The sequence below is a fragment of the Mya arenaria genome, chromosome 14 (assembly GCF_026914265.1).
Source record: "Mya arenaria isolate MELC-2E11 chromosome 14, ASM2691426v1".
NCBI lineage: Eukaryota > Metazoa > Mollusca > Bivalvia > Myida > Myidae > Mya > Mya arenaria.
Genome location: NC_069135.1, coordinates 62050564 through 62071373, shown reverse-complemented (window position 1 = coordinate 62071373; position 20810 = coordinate 62050564). Strand labels below are relative to the sequence as shown.

Genomic DNA, 20810 nt, shown 5'->3' with positions numbered 1-20810 from the left:
TGTGTCGGAGACCGGGTTCGAACTCGTGTCACCAAAATTGCAGTCCGGCGTCGTGTCTACTGAGCTACGACGGCCTACTATAATCGGGTGACATAATTAAGCTTTACACCTACCTCGGTAATATCACGTGATAACACCGACTAGCCAATCACGCAAAAGAATGAATTCTACCAGGTAGACATATACCCAGTTATCTTTTTTAATGGAAAAATACGAAATAACTGCTAAACTTAAATAAATTGTAAACTATGTGGTACTTCAGTTAGTAAGTTTCAATGCATTGTACACAATGCCCCTTTAAGGATAATTAAGAACAATAATTTTGATCCATTACTATACATATCAGTAAATGCAGTCAAAATCTGACTAAGAACTGTAATTTAGCATGTGAAGCATTTATAAGAAAATAGTTTTTAAGTTGTAAAAAGTAAAAATCAGATTTTTAAAGTTTGTAATGGATTCCTTTCTTGTGCAAATTGCAGCTATATGGTGATTTATCACTAGTGTAGCTCCAATAGGCCAGAGGCTACAATTTATTTCTAAACATGAAAAATGAAATCTGCAATAAAAGCAAAAGTGTGATGGAGTGAAGGCTTTTTTTTACGTTCAGTTTAAGTCTAGGGGTATTGCGCATATTTTTTTGAGAAAGTATGTACGTCAAGCTTTTGGAAGAGTGTTGAACATAGCAAGGGCAAAATAAAGATAGTTTTGATGACTCATGCACACTTGCATCAAGAATAAAAAAAAAAAAATCAGAGCATGCGCGCAGCCAGACAGCCCTACCAAATATATATTCAAATAGTCCCAGTTATGGTCCTATTAAGTCGGCCTATCTCGTATACATGCGCTAAAGGGTTAATAATGTACAATTTGATTTACAATGGTCTTACTGTTGCTGTTCTTGGTAAGGATTTAAGTAATCTTTGCCTCAACTTCATGTATGTAGAAAAACTTAACCCCTTCAATATACAAGAATCAAGCTTTTATTAGAGTTGGGCTCATTGAGGTATTTTCCGACATAAGACCTAGCATTTTTCATTTACTTTAATGTTCAATATGACTTAATATACTTAAATAGACATGCTCGGCTCATATAATCATGGGTAGCCGAAGTTTAAAATATTTTAAACAGGTTTGGAGTCATGGGCAATGGTACAAATGTTGTTTAATTTTAAAATGAGGTTTCAATGCCAAGGACACAAGCCTCGTTAATCAAACAAGCTACAAATTGTTTTTACTTAAAAAAAACACCCTATTACCCCTGATGGGCTGAAAATTAAGGTTGAAATGTTGCCAAGCACAAACAGGGGTCAAAATTAAGGTGTTTTTTTGTTTCATTATGAAATAGTACTAATTTTCACAGAATGAGCACCAAAAGATTTATTTTCAATTACAAGTGTAATATTTACTTTTGGGGCTCATGAGGTGAAAAATATTCAATCTTACACTGAAACATTTTTTTTTATTATCTGCCTAGAGAGGATATAAAATGACAGTTAATTGTGATTTTTCAGAAAAGCATCTAAATTGTATGCAAGCGTTACAGTATTTTAGAAATGATGTCGTTGAAATTGAGTCCTGGAGCCCTGTGCAAACTGAAATTTGATTTGCAACTAAAATTTCAAAACTGAAAAATATCAAATGGGTATTTTCACCATTTGAAACAGTGAAATATCAATTTTATTTCACTAATAAATATCTATAAACCACCGCAAAGCAATTATAATAGAATAAATTCACTTCGCCTCTGATAACCATTCTCATTCATCAGAAGTTTGATTATGATAAATCTAATGCATAGCAGCATCACTCTTGTGAACCAGAATGCTGATAACAAGAAAGAAAATTAATTTTAAATTTATTCATTGTTTTTTATCATTAACATTTTGTAATATCACAGATATATTTTTCTCTCTAACAATCTAATTACACTTTATTAAGACAGGAACATATATGCAATGTATTTAAATGCAGCATTTGTTCATGTGTTTATGGAAATTCAGAAGCATGCCAACTACCGGTTTAATTGTAATCAATGATCACCATTTTTGGAATTTGAATGTGTTAAGGGTTTATAATTCACATCATTCAAACAATGGCGTTTGAAAAGTCCAATCACGGACACATGGGACAGCTCCAGAAGCAGAGAATGCACAAGAATACGGGGGGTATAAAACATGACACTGACAATATAAAACACAGGTTCATAGTATACTGGCATCATTTTCTAGACTTGCCTTTCAAACTAAAGAGTGTTATATACAGAATGTGCAAGCCTATGAAAGTACATTCAAACACAATATTAAAACAGAAACAGTTACATAAACTACATACTCCAAAAGTGGCTGTCTGGGCAAATTTCGGCCACAAAAGTTCATGTATACACATTACTGTAAGAAAATATGCCTGTTTAAATTGGTAACAGCTACTTAAGAATTTAAGGCTTCATGTACATAAGTGGGTAGTTGTGGTTAAGTGTGTTTTCATGTATTACAGTATGTTAAAGGTAAAAGACTTCCAGATAACATTCTTTGGTAAGTGCTTTCAAGAAATGCGTAACCAATTTTTAAACAAAAATTCCATCGATAGTTTGAATGTATTTTCTTAACAATGTATATTCTTCCAAAAGTATGGAAACATTTTTGGGCCATCTGATTTTCCATATTTTTTTTTTATCATATTGCCTGGGCAAACTCATTACAAAATATGTTGTGCAGGACAACTTGTCATAATTATAATGCACATAATTATACTGTTGCTATTATTTTTGTAGTTTTTTTACCATACATGTAAAACAACACAACATTGTGAAACAATGAAGTGTACATTTAGAAGTCTGGCATTTCCATATTTGCTTTATTTGGGACAATGCACAAGAATATTATTGTCCTACCTATCACACAAATGTACATCAATATAAACCCTTAATACACTATCATCAACAGATACACCTGGCAGTTCACCTACCGGTATATAACATGCTTTTTTATGAAAAAAATATCATGTCAACACTTATAATATACAATGTACAGTATAAAGGGGAAACGAAAAATTTAAGGAAAAATATACTACGAATATGACAATTAAATAATATCCACATTTTATTACCTATGACACAGATAAATACTTCTGCAAATATTGCAGTCAAATAGAACTTAACCATTTATACATTGTACATGATTAAAAATCCAAGATATAAGTACCATCATTTGTGTGTTTTATATTTTAATTGTATGCACTCTTTCTTTGGAAATCTAAAAATACTCTATCACATTCATTAGTATCAAAACAAGAATTATTGGACCGTGACAGACTGTCCTTGTATTGATGGTCCTGATCTAGTGTCACGCTCACTCGCACGCTCTTTAACATGTTCTGCCATTCCCGGCATGCGTGAGAAATAGTTCCGCGCAAGCACGTGTTTCTGTTGAACTTTCTGGATAAACACCTGGCCATAGCCCTGAAAAATTGAAAAAGAACTCATTTCATAACTCATTAAACCATAGATAAAGACTTAGAACATTACATACTGTTTCCACTAGCAGATCCAGGGAGGGGCACACTTGGTGCATGCCTCCCCCCCACCCACTTAAATCTTTGAAATAAATATATAATATCATATTTGTGATCGTTGAAAACGAAAATTATTAAACACGCCAAGATTCGTTTTAAATTGATCAATTTAAGAAAATTTGTTTGATAATTTCTGTATTGAATGATCCTTCATGTAGAAATTAAAGAATTTAATGAGTTTGTGCATTTTGGTGACAATATATAAAGATTTGTGCATATGAATATCGACCATTAACATTATAACATCAACAAATGACTTCAAAATATTATTGCTTTAAAACATTCCCCACCCACCTCCTCAAGATTCACAAGTTTATCGTGCGCGGCTGCCTCGTCCTTAGTCAGCAGGATACAGTTCCATGGCGACCATTCCTCATGCTTATTCCAGCGCACCATTGTAAGATCAAACAGATCGTCCCATGCGCTGAGAATGCTCTGTCCGCCCCAGACCTTGTCCACCAAGTAACGAAGATCATGCTCCTGCAAAAAATAGAACAAATGTTTAAACAAGAGATAACATAAAGGTTTGTAAAACAATTTATCAAAGTTTTATATTTTTTGTCAGTCAGATAGACTGAATCAGGTCAAGGCCATACATACAGGTGACTGTTTCGCACATTCACCTGATGGCCAAGGTCATACACCCTGGTTGCTGTTTTACACTTTGACCCATTTCTATCACACTAACATTCACATGGTGGCCGAGGATATACATCCTGATTGCTGTTTCACACGTTTACCCGTTTCTATCATACATACATTCACGCAGTGGCCGAGGATATACACACAGGTGGTCTGTTGGTCAATCAATCTGATTACCTAACTACACTTAAATGAGGAAAGCTTCTCTTAAAAAAACGTTCTTAGCAGAAAAGTGCACAGCTGGTATTCATAAAACATCTTTAGTCATTTCTTATCTTAATAATAATTTATACTTTAATTTGAGAGTGTTTTTACATTTTGCATGTTACATAAAAGTAACTAGAATAAAGTATATTGGATATATTTACATGACCGGTGAGATACTAAATTCAGGACAATCACTTAAGTTAAGAAATTACTTAATATGTTTCATTAAACAAATACTGGCTTTGATGCAAACATTTTCTGATATTTTTTGATATTCAAAAGGCCATTATTTCATGAAGTATCTTGTCATCTCATTGAAAGAAGTTTTAGAATTGTCATAAGACAAAAAAACAATATCAAGTTAACATTACCTGTAACAAAAAGGCAATCTTGGAGTCGTCCAGGTAATTTTGCTCTGCCTTTCGAAGCTGCTTAAGCAGATATCTGTAGTGACTGTAGTCCTGTCGGACGCGAGCATCGTTGTCGATTTTGGTGCAACGACGACACTTTCCGACGTTGCGGGAGTTGGACGAAATTGCAAACTCTGTTGAGGGTAGGTAACTGTTGCAACTGGGGCAGAAGTAAATGTTCTTTCGGAGAACAGTTGGGTCTTGTGGTACCTGAAGAATGCATTCAGAGGTTGGAGATAAACATAACAATAAGGCCGAAAAATATTTCTTTCATAGTGCTTGGGCCTAAAAAAAATAATTGTTTCGTTAGGGTTACTTCCTTTTCAAAAATTGGTAGGGTGGTAGGCTTTTTTTTTAAATTTATTAGGCTTTATATAAGAATGTCATTTTCATCATTAGATGGTGTTAAAGTTTTCTTCTGGGTAAGCATTTAAGGTTTTAAACTACCGGTATATATTGAAAAGCAATTAAAAAAACACAACAAAAAACTTGATCACCCTATTTTCTCAAACTGAATAAAAAGGACCAATTTCTATATACTGAAGGTAAGAATTCCAGCTTGGCTCGAATTTCCCGAGGCTCGATGTATTTCCACAGATCCCTATGAGTTCGGGCCAACAGGGTTAGACTGTATTTTCATGAACAACTTACACATCTTTTTGAACAAAAATAGGCCTTTATCTCTCTATTGTTGAGTTTTTGATAGCAAATTTTATTAATAATCACTTATAATCTTACAACTGAGGTTGAAATTAACTAGATTATGTCATCAATTTCCACTGGAAAGCGTTATAAAAAGTGACTGCATTACATATACAAGCATCACTTTCATAAAAGGCATAAACTCTACCTTGAGCAGTTTGGCGGCCTCTGGGTTGAAGGTCGGTGTCTTGAGGTACTGAAGGAAGAGGGTTGAGATACGCTTCCGCAGGCCGTCAAGGTTAGTTTCCTTCACTCCACGCATCAGCAAGTCAGCTTCACGATCTATCAACTCGATGATTTCCTGCGTTAGCTTGCAGTCATGTTCCTGAAAACAGATAATAAGTGCACGTCTTAAAAATTGAAATTTATCAAATCTTACATGTTTCATGAATTTGTTTACGGAGTGTTTAACCATGACAACTTTTTATCATGGTTTTGGTTATAGATAGTAAGGGAATGCATAAAGACATCGACTCTCATAATTTTATTTTTTTTATCAGTTTTTTTTTTAAATCAGCGGCATTGACACTTAACTTATGATATTATAATGCTGCAATTTTTTTGCAGATCATAGATTTGAAATAACGTAAATTGGTAAGTCTGACAAAAAATTTTATGACAAATTATACGGTCACGTTGACAAAGAGTACCAAGATTGTGGATTGCATGTAGTGGATTGCCTGCTGTGGATTGCCTGCCGCCTCACACAGTTGAGAAAGTAATTGTAATGGTTACACAAACATGACCATACCTTGACAGTGTGTTTCAGAGTAAGCAGCACATCTAATCTCTCGTCCTGGGTGAGATATTTCATGTTGATGCTGTTGTAGATGTCTCGTAACTCCTTGGCACGAATCGTGAATGGCGTATCCATCTCGGTCCCTTTTCCGTCAAAACCCTTCCATTTTTTCGGTGCTGCAGCCTGAAAGAAAATCATACAAAATTGAATACTTCATGAACATATTTGTTGAAATTAAGACTATGTTTTACAATTACCATCATTAAAGCTGCACTCTAACAGATTTACAGTTTTTACAACTTTATTATTTTTTGTCTTGGAAAGAGCAAATTTTTGCGTAAATATCTGCAAACCAATGATAAAGATTGCTGACAAAAGATCAGATCGCAGATTTTCATATTCCTGCTAGAAAATTAATGTTAAATGGCTTAAACCGTTACTAACGGTTTAAGAAAAATGCATAAAACATCATTTTTTAAACTTAAATACAAAAATCTGCGATCTAATTTTTTTGTCAGCAGTCTATATAATTTTACTGGTTTTCATGGATTTTTGCAAAAATTGGCTCGTTCCAAGACAAAAAATAAAAAAGTTGTCAAAACGTTCAATCCGTGAAAGTACAGCTTTAAGAGTGTTTACAATAGTTGTAAATCAATTTTGGAACAAGGCGTGATACTAAATATAAATATTCTCACACGATAGAGTGTCATTTATTTCTATCCTTTCATATAGCTTATGATCAATTTCAGTATATAAGAACAAATACAATACCTTATCTAGGAAATCTTGAATTCTTTTATCTTTATTCTCAGAATCAGCTTCAATTTTGTGTCTTCCAATGGCCGCGATGAGCTGTGTTTCTTGGTCCAGTAACATACATAACGCAGCCTTACGCTCTGCGGCCGTCAACGTTGTGTTAATACGTTCTAGCTCTTCCTGTCTCCATTCTGCAGAAAAAATATTAAATATTGACTAGGTTAACATTATTCAGTTATTAAATTAGAATCTTTTCCCTCTATTTTGAGATTTATAATCATATAAGAAGTATTACCATACTTAAAATTTGTATAACTAATTACTGACTCTAGGTCGGCCACAAATAAAATTGAATTTTGGTTAATATAAAAAATGCTTATAATCATACTCTAGAATATAACAATTGAAGAAGTCATTAAAGCTGCAAAATCACTAAAAATAAATAAAGCCATTGGTTGTGATTTTATAATAAATGTATATATTTAATAGATATCATTTGCTCACATTAATGGGACATTTTTAAAGGGACTTCCTCATGTTTTGGGACTTAAAATAAGTTTTCCCGGTAATGCATCTGAAAACACTTATTTAATTATTTTACTCTATGATATCGAAATTGCAGAAAAAGTACAATTATTGTATAGAAAAGTATTTTGGTTAGTGGGTTGCGAACCCATGCGGGTAAAGTGAAGAAAAATTAGAAAACCAATGCCTTGACCACTAAGCCACCAGAACTATACAAATAAAGGATATTTTTAACCTTTTGACAATACCTAAAAATAACAACGTAAACTCACTTTCTAAGGCATGATATAGAAGGTCAAAGTCTTCTTTGTTTTTTGGGTTCATCCTTCTTTCGAATTCCTTCTTGATTCTGTCCGCTTTCTCTTTCTTTTTTCGAATTTCTTCAAGTCTTTCAAACTCCAGTCGTCGAAGTTTGTCTTCTTTCAATTTCTGAACGTAACGTCTGGCTAGCCATCTTCTGTAGTATTTTTGTATTATAATAACCTGAAATTTATAAGAAAAATGTAAAACAAAGATAAATAGTATAGAATAATGATGCTTTGACTGAAAGGATTTTTAAAGGGAAAAAAAATTACATCGTAATATTAGCATAAATATTTGAAAATCAGACACCAATTCCTCGAAACTTTAGAACGAAAGATTAACAGGCTGAAGTAGCTTATTTCAAATAGCCAAAATGCATTCTTAAACTTGATTTTGATATTAAAAACGAAAACAGTATGTTATGATAATTATAATGATAATTCATATTGAAAGTCTAAAAAACTCTTAAAAAGTAAATATTACGCAAATGACAGAAAAACAAAAAAAGTAAGCTTATCTTAACCCTGTTGGGGTCAATAGAATACAAAGTTAATAAGTATACGTAAAATTTATGTACAAGAATCAAAGATTACTTTCAGAGACACTTAAGTTAGACACTTATATTCTTATGGACGGAGAAGACATTATCAAAGGCTCTTCAAAATATTGTGTCATATATAAACATTTGAAGTATATAACAGTTATACAGTTATACAGTAACACATGCCATGGTATGGTTTTTAAACCATTCTCTAACACAGTTAGCAAAATTAAAATGTGAAAAGAAGAAAAAGGTGTTCAAGAAAATTTGATGCCATCAGGAAATATGACATCACAGTTTTCTGTTACTTAAAATAGAATTGCAACGTACATGCAAGGCATTTTTTTAGGTACATGGTATATTAAGGTAGTTTACACTCTGTTTCATGAATTACATATTTACATACACACTTTCTGTACAATAAATTTAGCTTATTTTGAATGAGCCGGTTGACCTTTCACGACCATGGTAGGCAGAGTTTCGGCTTCAATCACCTGGGTCATACAAACTACTTAAATCTCAATAATTTTCTTGACAAACTCAAAAATTATTACACTTTTAAGTCTAAAAAAATGAATAATGAAAAGGGGAAAAATGTAAAAACAGCAATTTAGATTCTAATTTTTCATGCGTTCATGCAGTATGATTTCGCAAATCCATGAAGTGCACTAGCATACCCAGCAGCTTGAACACACAAAAAAGAATCAAACCTTAAGTGATGCCAGAAACTGTTAATTTAAAGACAAGTACACCAAAGCCTACATTTACTAGTTGCGGTTAGATTGTACTTACTCTATTTAGAATCATCAAATGATATTCATCAGCCGTCGTGTACTGCTTAGGTCTAAGAAGTTTGTCTTCCCTGTTTGATACAAACACGCCAATACCCGTCATCTGCGTTGACATTTCATTGGTCGTTTGCTGAGGTCTGTGCTTCTGTTCGACTGTTTGTGTGTCTCGACAGAAGCGTTCAAATGGTGGAGGTGGTCTAGGCTTTTGCATCGTCTGAGCGGAAGCATGGTGGTATTCGACAGAAGACTTTTTATGGCGATATCCGCCGAGGAATGGCTTTTTTCTCGTTGTTCTTTCAATTTCAACAACTACATCTTTGAATGTGTTATCTTCTGTGAGGTAAAAAAACAGGCATTTACTAATAAGTATTTACAATCATGTAGTCATTTGTATAGATAAAGCTTGACATTTATATTGTAAAATGACGTAATTGTTTATTTCAATATTGCACTCCTTTTGGATAAGGGTAACATCATTAAACCAATGATATATATTGTTACAAATATCAGCTATTCTTTTTTACAAACATGCTGTGGTTGGTTACATTTCTTTGAGAACAAAATTTAATCCTAAATTTACAGGAGACACAAATAATTTCAAATAATTTTGAATCACAATAAAAACTTATTTAAACTGTAAATATAAGTATTGATAATTTTTTCTTGAGTTAATGCTGTATGAACGCAGTAGGGCACGCGAGCAAATTTCATGAAACCATGGTAAATTATAGACTGGAAGATATAGTGAACACTTATAATTTGTTTTTAGAAGCCCATGATGAAAGTTAAAAACAGAGATGAACAGTTCTGATCCAAATTCTTCTGAAATATCTCAAACAATATAAAGAAAGCTTAGATCACATCAAAAACAATATTCCACTCACCTGCCTGCACTCGCACTGTGATAACGTCTGGCATGTGGTATTCCTGACGTGGCCTGTATGCCTTGATTGGAGTGTTGACAGGGTCGGCAGACTGCAGTTCCAGCTGGATAGTTCCGTTGGGCCCCACCCCCAGGTCAGCAAGCGTGGTACTGTCTGGCATTGTTTTTCCTGGTAAAATGGTAGATGCAAGTGTATTAAAAAAGAATAGACTAAGGACTACAGTTATACATTTGTACAAGAATGAGTATAAGTGTTTGTCTTTCACCAAGGGGGTCAATTGTCCGATCCCCATTGGGAAATGTTCTCTTAGCCTCTGAAAAAGGACATCAGAAGTACTGAATTCTGCCTTTGAAACAGACTCAAGGTTGTCCAGTCAGTGCAATGGTTAGCGCACTCGCTTCTCACCAAGGCGACCCAAGTTCTATTCCCAGCCCGGGCGCCTGTGAGCTAAGTTAGTGGTCACCAACTCAGACAAGTGGGTTATCTCCAGGTACTCCAGTTTCCTCCCCACAAAACAAGACCACACTCTTGCGCAACATCGTGCCATTGAGAGTGACTTAATATAAATTATCATAACTTTCTATATACAATCATTGTAAAATATAATTATAATGTTTAATCTCAACAGACTCAAGAGTTATTGATATCAGACTTTAGACTGTCTTCACAACACTAAGCAAGAAACATCTTTCAGGAAAATACTCAGCTGTGGTAAACAAAAGGCGGATTAGCTCGAAGGTTGTTTAAAATATCATGAAATCTGTACCATATTTTTTTAACCCAGTCTTAACCTAAAATGCTGCAAGAGACATCTGTGTACACTTCCTTGTATAAGACATGAGCTAACAAATCAATAACTTACCATCAAACATAATCATGATGAGAGTGACCGGCAACTTGAGCTCCATGCTGAAGTGTTGCTTGAGTTGCTCCAGGGTCTGACCGAGGGTACATGCTTGAGTTACCACTTGCCCGCTAGGCATTAGTACAAACTTAACTGAAAAACAGAAGTATTTTTTTTTCATCTTGGCATCTTTCTACTTCCAAGTAACTGAGAGAACAAACTTAAATTTATGACTAATTGACATAAGCACAAACTTGACTTAAAAAAAGAAAACAGAAATAAAAAAATCATCTTTCGACTTCCAAGTGACCGAAAGTATATGCTTAAGTGACCACTTGACCACTCAGTCTGTACAAACTTGACCAAAAAACAGACACAGTGCCTACAATACTTAAATCAGTGATTGGTGGTCATCCATGTTATACAGCTAATCCATGAGACTGGCCTTGTTCCTCATAGCAACAGGGATCTTTGCCTTTAACTTCCATTTATCTTATTACATTATTTTGTAGTTAATAAAGAATTTTTACCATTTTTTTTAGTTAGTAAACAACATCAGAGCTGGCGTAAAAAATACAAGTCTGTGGAAATTTTGCTGCTGAATTGTAATTTAAAGTCATTTATAACAGCAGTTCTAGGACTTCATTTTATGGTGTGTTTCAGGTTACTGAACAGACTTATTTTCAAACTGCTAACCAGTGGTCTGTTTTCTGAATTTAAAACAACAATAAAAACAACATGTGATACGAACTGGTATTTGCAGTCTGTGTCAATGTTAATCTAATCTAGAAATAAAAATAATTAGTATAAAATGTAAAAAAAAGCAACCACCGGCCAACCCATTTCTTTAAGGCTGAAACCAGAAACAAACTTAATGTTTGATAATTCCTTAGGGGTATATTCTTACCTGTTGCAGTTGCCTCAAGGTTGACCTTTGACCTTGGGCTTAGGGCTGAAGGGTCAACATCAGGTTCTGGTTCCTGGGTTTTATCTGTCTCTGTTCCCTGGTCTGCCTGGATAGGTGATGGGGCAGGAACCTGGACAGTTTCCTCTTTTGGCTTAGAGGAAAAAGTAAATTAATAATAATGATTTTGGTTATTAGACTTTATGAAAATAAGTATGGTAAGCTTTAAAAAGTGAGTAATAGGTTTTTTATTATCAATCATTTAAACCAGAGTTATGGGCTTTGCTACAAATACTCATATTGTTATGTAGTATTTATTTTGTATTTATGAAGTTCTACTGGCAACACCAAGGCTTTGACAATATCTTATGTTATTTAGAGGTTAAAGACCACTGCTAGGATATATTACCTGCTCCGTGCTTTCCTCTGGCTTAGCATCCTCTTCCTTCTGTTCAGCTTGAGTTTCCTCCACTTTTTTTTGCCCCTCCCCCTCAGTTACCCCCTCTTCACCCTCAACCCCTTCAGTCTGCCCACCCTGAGGAGATTCCTCTGCAGGCTGTTGTTCTGTCGTTTCATCAGCAGTCTTTTCTTCCTCTTTTTGTTCTGCTGGGGCTTCAACTACTTCCTGTAATAAAGGAAGGTAAACTTTATTTCATGTACCATTAATGCCCGTTTAATGGACGCACCCATAGATATGACGCAAGCAAAAAATACGTGAAAAATCGAGACAAAAACCTTCAAACCATAGATAGAATGTGGTGAAAATTGTAAATGATAAACAAGAAACATTCATTTAAGCCTTTAAAATCTTTTATAGAGATAGCCATATGCAGCAATATACATAATTTATACACATGGTTAAGAACTGTTTACCACTACTGGGTATAAACCTATAGATGTATTAATCAGTGATAAAGCTCTGAACATCAAAATAAATATTATAGAATTAAAATTGTTCTTTGTAGGTATTTCAAGAAGAAATTTATTACACAACATTGAAAATACCTACTTGTTCATTACTGAAACATCATTTAAAAGCATTGGATTTGTTGTAACCGGGTATACGATATGTATATAGCGGCACTTATACTGTCTCGCTATAAAGCTAGCTTTTATAGCGACGCGGTAGTGCAAGAAGTGCACTTCCTGTCAAGTTTGGTCTTAACAATACTGCAATTTACTAATTATGCTGAGTGTATTATAAAATGAAAAGCCTTATAGGTGGTAAACTTGCTACATAAAACAACAGATTAAAAATTTCATAGCATTTAAAAATCACCTGCTGTTCACCACTTGGCTCTTCTGTTTTAACATCCCCTTCAGGTTTAGGGGTGGGATCCTGCCCCCGTCCATCATCGGGTTTCTCCTCCCCTTCTGGCTTAGGGACAGGGCCTTCACCATGCTCATCATCTTGCTGTTGTACCTCAGCCTCAGGGGCTGCTGGAGTCGGGCTTCCAGGAGTCTCCTTGGGAGTTTCCTCTGCCTGGTCTGCCATGATGTTACTTGAATAAAAGTAATACATGAATTGTATATATATATACACATTTGTAAGCCGAAATGCCACTCAGAAAAAAACGTGAAGTCATTATGGATGTCGACTTTCGTCAGTTTCAAATCAACATCATATGTTTGTCACTTGTAACCTTAAGTATAGGTTAGTTTATTGCAACATGTATTGAGATATCTATCCAACATCAGACTTGCAGTTTTAATATTTTACAACCACTTTAAAGATCTACAGCAAGTGGATGTCAAACATGATCGTATATGTGTCAAAAGGGAAAAACCGAGTGAACGCCTGACCAGGATTGGCCCCTCAAAGCCCTGGATGCACTGATACAAACAGACTCCATGACTCCCAATAACCTTCAGTCACAATTAAAGTACACTAGGAGATTTTTTTTCATAATTTTCCTTGTGGATGGGGGCCCCGACCAACAGCCGGCGGAACACTTAATCTATCAGATCTACCAGTGGCTTGCGCTTAACATCACACACTAAACAAACATATTAACATTTAAGGCCGATCCGTTCACTCCTGTCTGTCGTCATTTTAACAAAAAGTGAATAAACATCCACCGTCCAACTCCAATGCACAGTAAAATATTTTCTTTTTTACATTTTGCTAAATCATGTTTTCAATATTTAACGAAAGCAACATGAACAAATTAAAGAAAACAGTTAAAACATTTATTTTTATTTACATATTTAGATCGTTTAATGGATGTCAATAAAAATACCTGTTAATTTCACTCGTTTAAATGTTTATGACGGCGGCCATTACAGTCCTTGTTTAGTGACGTCATGGCAACCAGACGCTTACCTTTCGAGTTTTAAGTCGGGGAATTTGATTGGTCGAATTCAGGACAACATCCAATGAAATTACACGTTACAAATGTGATATCAGAACGGGCACCTGGTCGTGAGCACAACAACCAGTGTAAACGATATTCTTTTTTCTTAAATTTCAACTAAAATTTGTGAATGAATGGTAAAACTTTTGGAAATATTTGTACTGGATTGACAAACGTTATTTCGTTTACCAAATAGCTGACCATCGAAGGTAAATATAAGAGATCAGTTGGAAGATCGTAATTTGTACTGATTTTGTAACAGTGTCATTGCCATTGATCAAGTTTGAACCACCATATTGATTAATTGATTATAGCTGATAAAGTTTTATTGCAACAATTTGGACTCATCCCAAACATTTAGTTTTTTCAAATTGTTTAACTGTTTTAAACTATACTGACATAACGGCACTTATATACTGTGGAATCTGCTGGAACGTTTGTTGCCGTACGTTTTAGTTTCATGCTATTCTACATTACAGTTTTCATCTTAAGGGAGCACTGCGGTCTTTTATTGTGGCAGCTTACTCTTTACATTTTGTGTTTGTTTCAATTAAAGACGGGTAATTGCAAATACATATGTGTACCGTACATGTCAGAGATTGTTTATAATCAAAGTAGAAAGTGTCTTGTTTGGCGTCAAGTGAAGTACATGTAGTTTTTATTTATAAAGTCGGGTATCGGGTATACAACATATAGAACACAAGCTCTGAAGAGCTTTTACAGCCAAGCTTTTAAAGGCGTGTGACAGGGAACAGTTCTTGGTATTTAAGGACATTGGATACACATGTTTTAATGTTTAAGAAATATTTTTACATACATGTTTAAATTTTCCAGATGGCAGCTGTCAACGGACACACAAATGGAATAAACGGTCACACAAATGGCATTGCCAATGGTGTCGACACGCAAAGTCCAAGGAATGGCCAGACCCGCACCAAACTGGGTGGTCTTGGCCCAGATGGCTACCCAAGGCTGCCCCCAATCAACAAGCCAGCCGCCCCTCACAGGGAAGACCCATACGCCAACAGCAAGCTGATGACTTTCAGGCTTGCCAACCATAAGCAGGCACTTTTGATGAAAGTCTTGTAAGTGTAAAATTGAATGACAAACTGTCATGTTATATGTAACAAACTAAAACATCCTCTAATAGGATTAGCTGCAATTTTCCATTCACTCAGTTTCATATTTGAGGCCGCATGACTTGAATTGTCCAGATTTATTTTATTGTTTAGTAATAAAGAAGTTTCAGGGGGCCTATTTAAGTGTTCCACAATTACGATTACAGTGGTCGAAATTAGCACAAGCCCGCAAGCCCTGCACTGTTTAAATGTCTTTCGGGCTTGCTCAAATTCTGAATTTTATATAGCAGGGCTTGTTCAAAAATTTGATGCCAAGCAATAATATAATAATTTGGGCTTGTTGATCCAAAAGTCTTATTTCGATAACTGCGATTATGGAACTTGTGCATCTAACAATGGAAACTGATATGCTTACAACGTTTTTAATAGATAGAAAAAAATAATAATTCAGAACAAAATGTCTTAACAGTCTCAAACAAAAGTACAAATAAATGTTCCCATTACAGACCGATCTATACAGCATCCTTCACACATAAAATGCTTATTTTTTTAGGGCTGATACATCAATGAAATCCTATGAGGATACGAAAGACCAACATGAACGTGAGAAGTCGCCACCACCAGGACCTGACTACCCTGAAGAGGTCAGTTTGATTTTCTCATGCTGTTTTTGCGTTGTTGTTGATTTTGGCGCAGTTTGTTCTTTCTGATAAATTAAGTTTGTTTTTTAGCTTGGCAGATGAATTTAGGTGAAGATAGGTTTGCCGCCTTGGTGTCATTGTCGGAAGAGTCGGCATTGTTTTGTGAATGAGCTCTATGACCTAACAAAAAAACATCAAGATATTCAAATGAAACTTGGTACACATGTTAAAAAAGACAATAGGCACATGTGAAGCTAGGCCCATACTTTAAACAATCTTTAATAATTGTGAAGTGAACTGATGAGTCTTTTCAGCTTAAATAAAAACAGATGAGCTTTTACATTTGCTCTGTGGCGCTAGTATTAAAAAAAAAAAGAACCAAGGGATTTTGTACAGTTAGACTCCCTGAGGAATGATTACATTATATAAGAAAATCAGGAGCTCTGTACATAGTTGATTAAGATTTACATTGGCTGAAAAAAATGTGATACAGGTTAAACACATACATATGTTTGCCACATAGTGTTATTTTAGTGTTTGGCTAGATTTGACTGTAATGTAAATTTTAATTAATTTAACGCTTGTAACTTGTTGTTGAGAACTATATACTGGCGATCTTAGCAATTGAGGTATTAAAAACTATTATACTTGCTAACTTTGCAAATAAAGTATTAAATACTATTTTAACCACTATTCTTCATCAAAAATATCGTTCATATTCATTGTATACGTATGTAATTCTTATAGAATTTCAAACTTCCCCCGATCGCAAATCTTGATCTGAGAAAAAAGAAAGAATTAACGGAAGATGAAAAGAAAATGGTACCTCTATATATTGTGAAATAACTTCACGTTGAATTATTTGAATCAACCCACAAAAACAATTTGTTGATATTGTTTTAATTATGAATGCATGGTTATTTTAAATTTGTCTTGTTTTTATGTTGTATAATTCCATGAGTGTGTTATACAGTAAATGGATGATTTTTACGGTCGAGAAGAACTCATTATAATATAATGATTGTGTTTGATCATACTACTGTTTGCAGATAAACTTAGTGTCTACACAAATGCCTCGGCCGATTGGATTGCCAGACAGATTCTGATTAATTCCTTAAGATAATCTATGATGTTAACATTTAACATTCACATTAAATCATTATGTTGATTCGCTCATGCATGCTAGTATTATAGGTGCATTTCGCGCCGAAACTAAGAAAGTTATTGATATTTTAGGTCTCCCTAACAATTAAATCGACGCTTGGCTACAAACTTCTACTTAGTGAAATATGCCAGTCAATCAGTTAACAAAACAACATTCATATTGCAATTTTGCACTGCTTTTTGATGTTCCTGAAACCTGAATTGTTTAAAAGCTGCCAGTTCTCAATGCTTCAAAACCTTGAAATGCTAAGTCCATTTGCAAACAGTAGTAGCAAGATTGTACATTGGATGGTTACAGGGCTTTTTCTGTCCATTTAGGGAAATATACCCAGTAGACCTTTTGGAAAAAATTGTGTCACAAAATAAATGCCTAAATCTGGAACATTTAAAGTTAAAATAACAAGCTTTTCAGTCTCCTGGGAACTTCACATCACATAATTAATTAGATGGTTGAATGAACCAGTACAGGTAAAAAGACTTTCATAAATTTATATTATTTTTTTCGATTCGTAAAAATATAACTTATTTTGCTTTGGGAATGGGTTCGATTATATGTCTGACCCGTGGGTACTTTAGAAAAAGCCCTGAGTTATCATACCTGAAGACACATTTGGTTGTTATTTTGATCATACATGTACAATTAGCGTATCTTGCAATAAATATATCTAAACGATTTCTAATCAGATGATGAGTAAAGATCGACGGATAAGGGTAAGATGGTAGTTGAAATCAGAGGTGTCGGCATATAACCGCTAGAAAACATAAGCCAATTGTACAAAATTTGGTTAAGATATCCACAGATTATTGTCCAGCTAGTTAACACTTTTAAATTATTTGATTGGTTGAAAATAACCATTTGATAAAAATTGACCAATCAATGAACATTTTGGATGACTATGACAAAACCAAAAAGCCGGTTTTATACTGGTTTTTGCCGGCTGAGGTTATCTTTTAGTTAGTTTGCACATTTAAATGATTCAATTGGTCCACAGGTTATTTTTTCGTCAGTTTGTACATTTAAATTGTTTGATTGTTCAACAGTAATTGCTGGATAAATATCGACCAGTCAATAAACTTTTTGGCCAACTTTGACTTAACCACTTTTATACAATCGGCTGGCTGTAGCCAATTGTATTAAACTGGATATTAAAGTTATCCACAGGCTCTCTTTCCGCTAGTTTGCCCATAAAAGCAATTTGATTGGTCAACAGTAATTATTCAAAAATATTGACCAATAAATAAACATATTGGCTAACTTTAACCAAACCAAAGAAATAACAAGTTTTATACAGTTGGCTGCTGATATACTAACATATCATCGTTGGAAGGTCTTGTTACACTATAAAGATACTTTGTTTAGTATTGTGGAACATTTCGCTAGCAAAATCTCATAATCATGAATAATAAATGAGGCAGTTTCATTGGTTGCCAAATCGGACCTCTTTTAAATCTAAGCCAATGAAATCCTGTCATTTAAATATTTGAATATTTCGTTACAAAGCCCCTGTATGACATAATGGTTGATATTCTTCTTAGTTGATGAGTATTTTCTTGAAGCAAACAACTTAATTGGAAGAAGAGATTTCTCTCCTACATCTTTAACTTTCATGAAAGTGTGATTTTGTCATTCATTTTTCCCACAGTACTAATGCAAATCTAACAATGTAGAGTGCCAAGGCTGCCAACGATGCTTACAATAATATGCTATATGGATCTTTTCTTCCTAATAATTTGACATGTAGTGTCATAACTGCGTAGAGTAGCAAGATAGTGATAGACAGTTCCTTGCAACTCTTTCTTTTAACTGTCCATATTCGTTTTATTAACCTTTCTAACTTGAAAAGAACAGAGTTGATCTTCTTAAAGGTGATTATTTTGGAATAATTTACTGCCTTCTAAAGACTGTTTCCCCTTGTGAAAAAATGTCCTTGTTCAAAAAAGTATTTTTTTTTCCTTATTTGATAAATGCGGATTATGTTGTTGAATAAAAAAGCAATGAATTTCTTAAAAAATAAACAAAATATTGACAAGACTAACTCTTTTACAGCATAATGTATGCATAAGAACACATGTATGTTTGTCATTCTATTTGTTATTTTGTTCTGATATTGTATTTTTCCCAATGCAGACTTTTTTCCCAACTTTACAAGGTACAGGCAGTATAAATATTTCCAAAAAAGAAATTAAGTTACCTGTTTGCCTTGAAAATACATGTATAAACTTGAAAAAAACATTGTATTGAATTTTGAGATAATCGAAGAATAAGTCATCAGGAAGCTGTCAGAAAATCTCTGTTAGGTAATTAAAACATTTGAAAAAAATCAAACTTATGACAATCTAACTATTGCACCATCTAATATGTTTAAAGCATTTTGCCAGTGCTAATGACAAGTCAGTTATAATCTTTGGGCCCATTTTATGAGTGAACTAACAACAAAAATACATTGTAAGAAACAGGACTTTTGAATTTTAAATACAAGACGATTGTCAGATATCAAATTAAAAGAGGCGAATAAAACAAAACTGATCATACGAATATGCTCATTTACAATAAGGACTTCTAAAGATAAAGCTTAGAAATGTTCAGACAAAATATTTGTAAGGATATGACCTGATGTTCTTTTTAAGTTTTAAGATCTTAACCTACTGCTTACATAGTGAGTGATCCTTGCAGTAAAAAAACCTTTCCAGCTTAATTGCCCTCATTTATAATTAAATCAGTGATCGTGATTAACACTTAAAACTGAGTTTAAAAACCTAGTCAAACTGTTCTCAGGCTTAAAAAGAAGAACAAATCGATCATTGTTTAGAGTCAGGCATGTTTTTTGGTACTTTAAGAATTTAGTGCAGGGTCATATATGCCTCAGCCAATGGAATCTTTGGACAGATTCACATTTATTTTTTTAATTTTACCACTTTCATGAACACGATTAACTCTTCTTAATTTTGCATTATTTGAGCAGAAGATGAGCTGAAGTTTGTTATAACGAAAATTTTATTCAGATTTCTTCAAAATACAGGAGAATAAATGCCAATAGCCAAGAATTAATTGCCTGTTGGTATGATTTTAAGTAATAAATTTACTTTTAAAAAGTAAAAATGAAATAGAGCCTTACAGTGGTCAAATTAACACAAACCCACAAGCCCTGCACTGGTAAAATGTCTTTCGGGCTTGCTCAAATTCTCGGTTTTTATTAATATATCAGGTCTAGTTAAAAAATGAAATGTCATTAGCCGAAGTAAATGAATTCGGGCTTGTTCATCCAAAAGACAAATTTCAATGATTGCTCTATAAGTTACTTATGTCAGCAGAAATAGAAATCATGCCTTTTTATACACGTTATAATGTATGATTCACCATAAAAGGTGAATTACCTGCTATTTATACCATACAAGAAACCCCCCTAGACATTTTAATAAGTCTTAGAGTTTGGGGATTTTTTTAAGTTAAATTTTCTCGCATAGCCTGCCTTGATTAGACTTTTTTATTTTTTGTCAGGTACATAAACAGCTTTATTTGTAAATAAAACTTAGACCCCCCCCCCCCCCACTTTATTTCATTTAGATAATATCACAATCAGTTGACTTGGCACGATTCCATAGCCTGGTTTTAGCTGTTTGTATAAGATGGTAGTAGGTGCCAAAATGTAGTACATACATATAAGGTTTAATTTGGACTTTTGTTAAATCTTTTGCGTCTTATTTTATTAACCTGCCAGACTTAACAAACATGCTCTAAAAAACTACATAA

At 34.0% G+C, this 20810-nt stretch overlaps 2 protein-coding genes across 5 annotated transcripts in view; one reads left to right on the top strand and one right to left on the bottom strand.

Annotated features, from left to right (window-relative positions):
* Window positions 1–1860: 1860 nt before the first annotated feature.
* LOC128216727 (IQ and ubiquitin-like domain-containing protein) lies at window positions 1861–14138 on the bottom strand. Its single transcript, XM_052923381.1, has 14 exons — window positions 14062–14138; window positions 13101–13323; window positions 12231–12446; window positions 11825–11975; window positions 10936–11070; window positions 10074–10241; window positions 9191–9522; window positions 7827–8037; window positions 7045–7220; window positions 6286–6456; window positions 5683–5859; window positions 4794–5042; window positions 3868–4053; window positions 1861–3460 (listed from the first exon to the last, which is right to left on the bottom strand). Exons 2-14 carry the CDS (start codon window positions 13314–13316, stop codon window positions 3296–3298), a joined length of 2553 nt encoding a protein of 850 aa, XP_052779341.1. The 5' UTR covers window positions 13317–13323; window positions 14062–14138; the 3' UTR covers window positions 1861–3295.
* A 104-nt stretch (window positions 14139–14242) lies between these two features.
* LOC128217213 (dynein axonemal heavy chain 12-like) overlaps window positions 14243–20810 on the top strand; it is a 77356-nt gene continuing 70788 nt past the window's right edge. For all 4 annotated transcript variants that reach the window (XM_052924180.1, XM_052924181.1, XM_052924178.1 and 1 more), the window contains exons 1-4: window positions 14243–14384; window positions 15010–15260; window positions 15808–15898; window positions 17744–17770. In XM_052924180.1, the coding sequence (XP_052780140.1) occupies window positions 15010–15260; window positions 15808–15898; window positions 17744–17770 (369 nt within the window). In that variant the 5' untranslated portion in view covers window positions 14243–14384. The remainder of the gene's footprint in view (window positions 14385–15009; window positions 15261–15807; window positions 15899–17743; window positions 17771–20810) is intronic.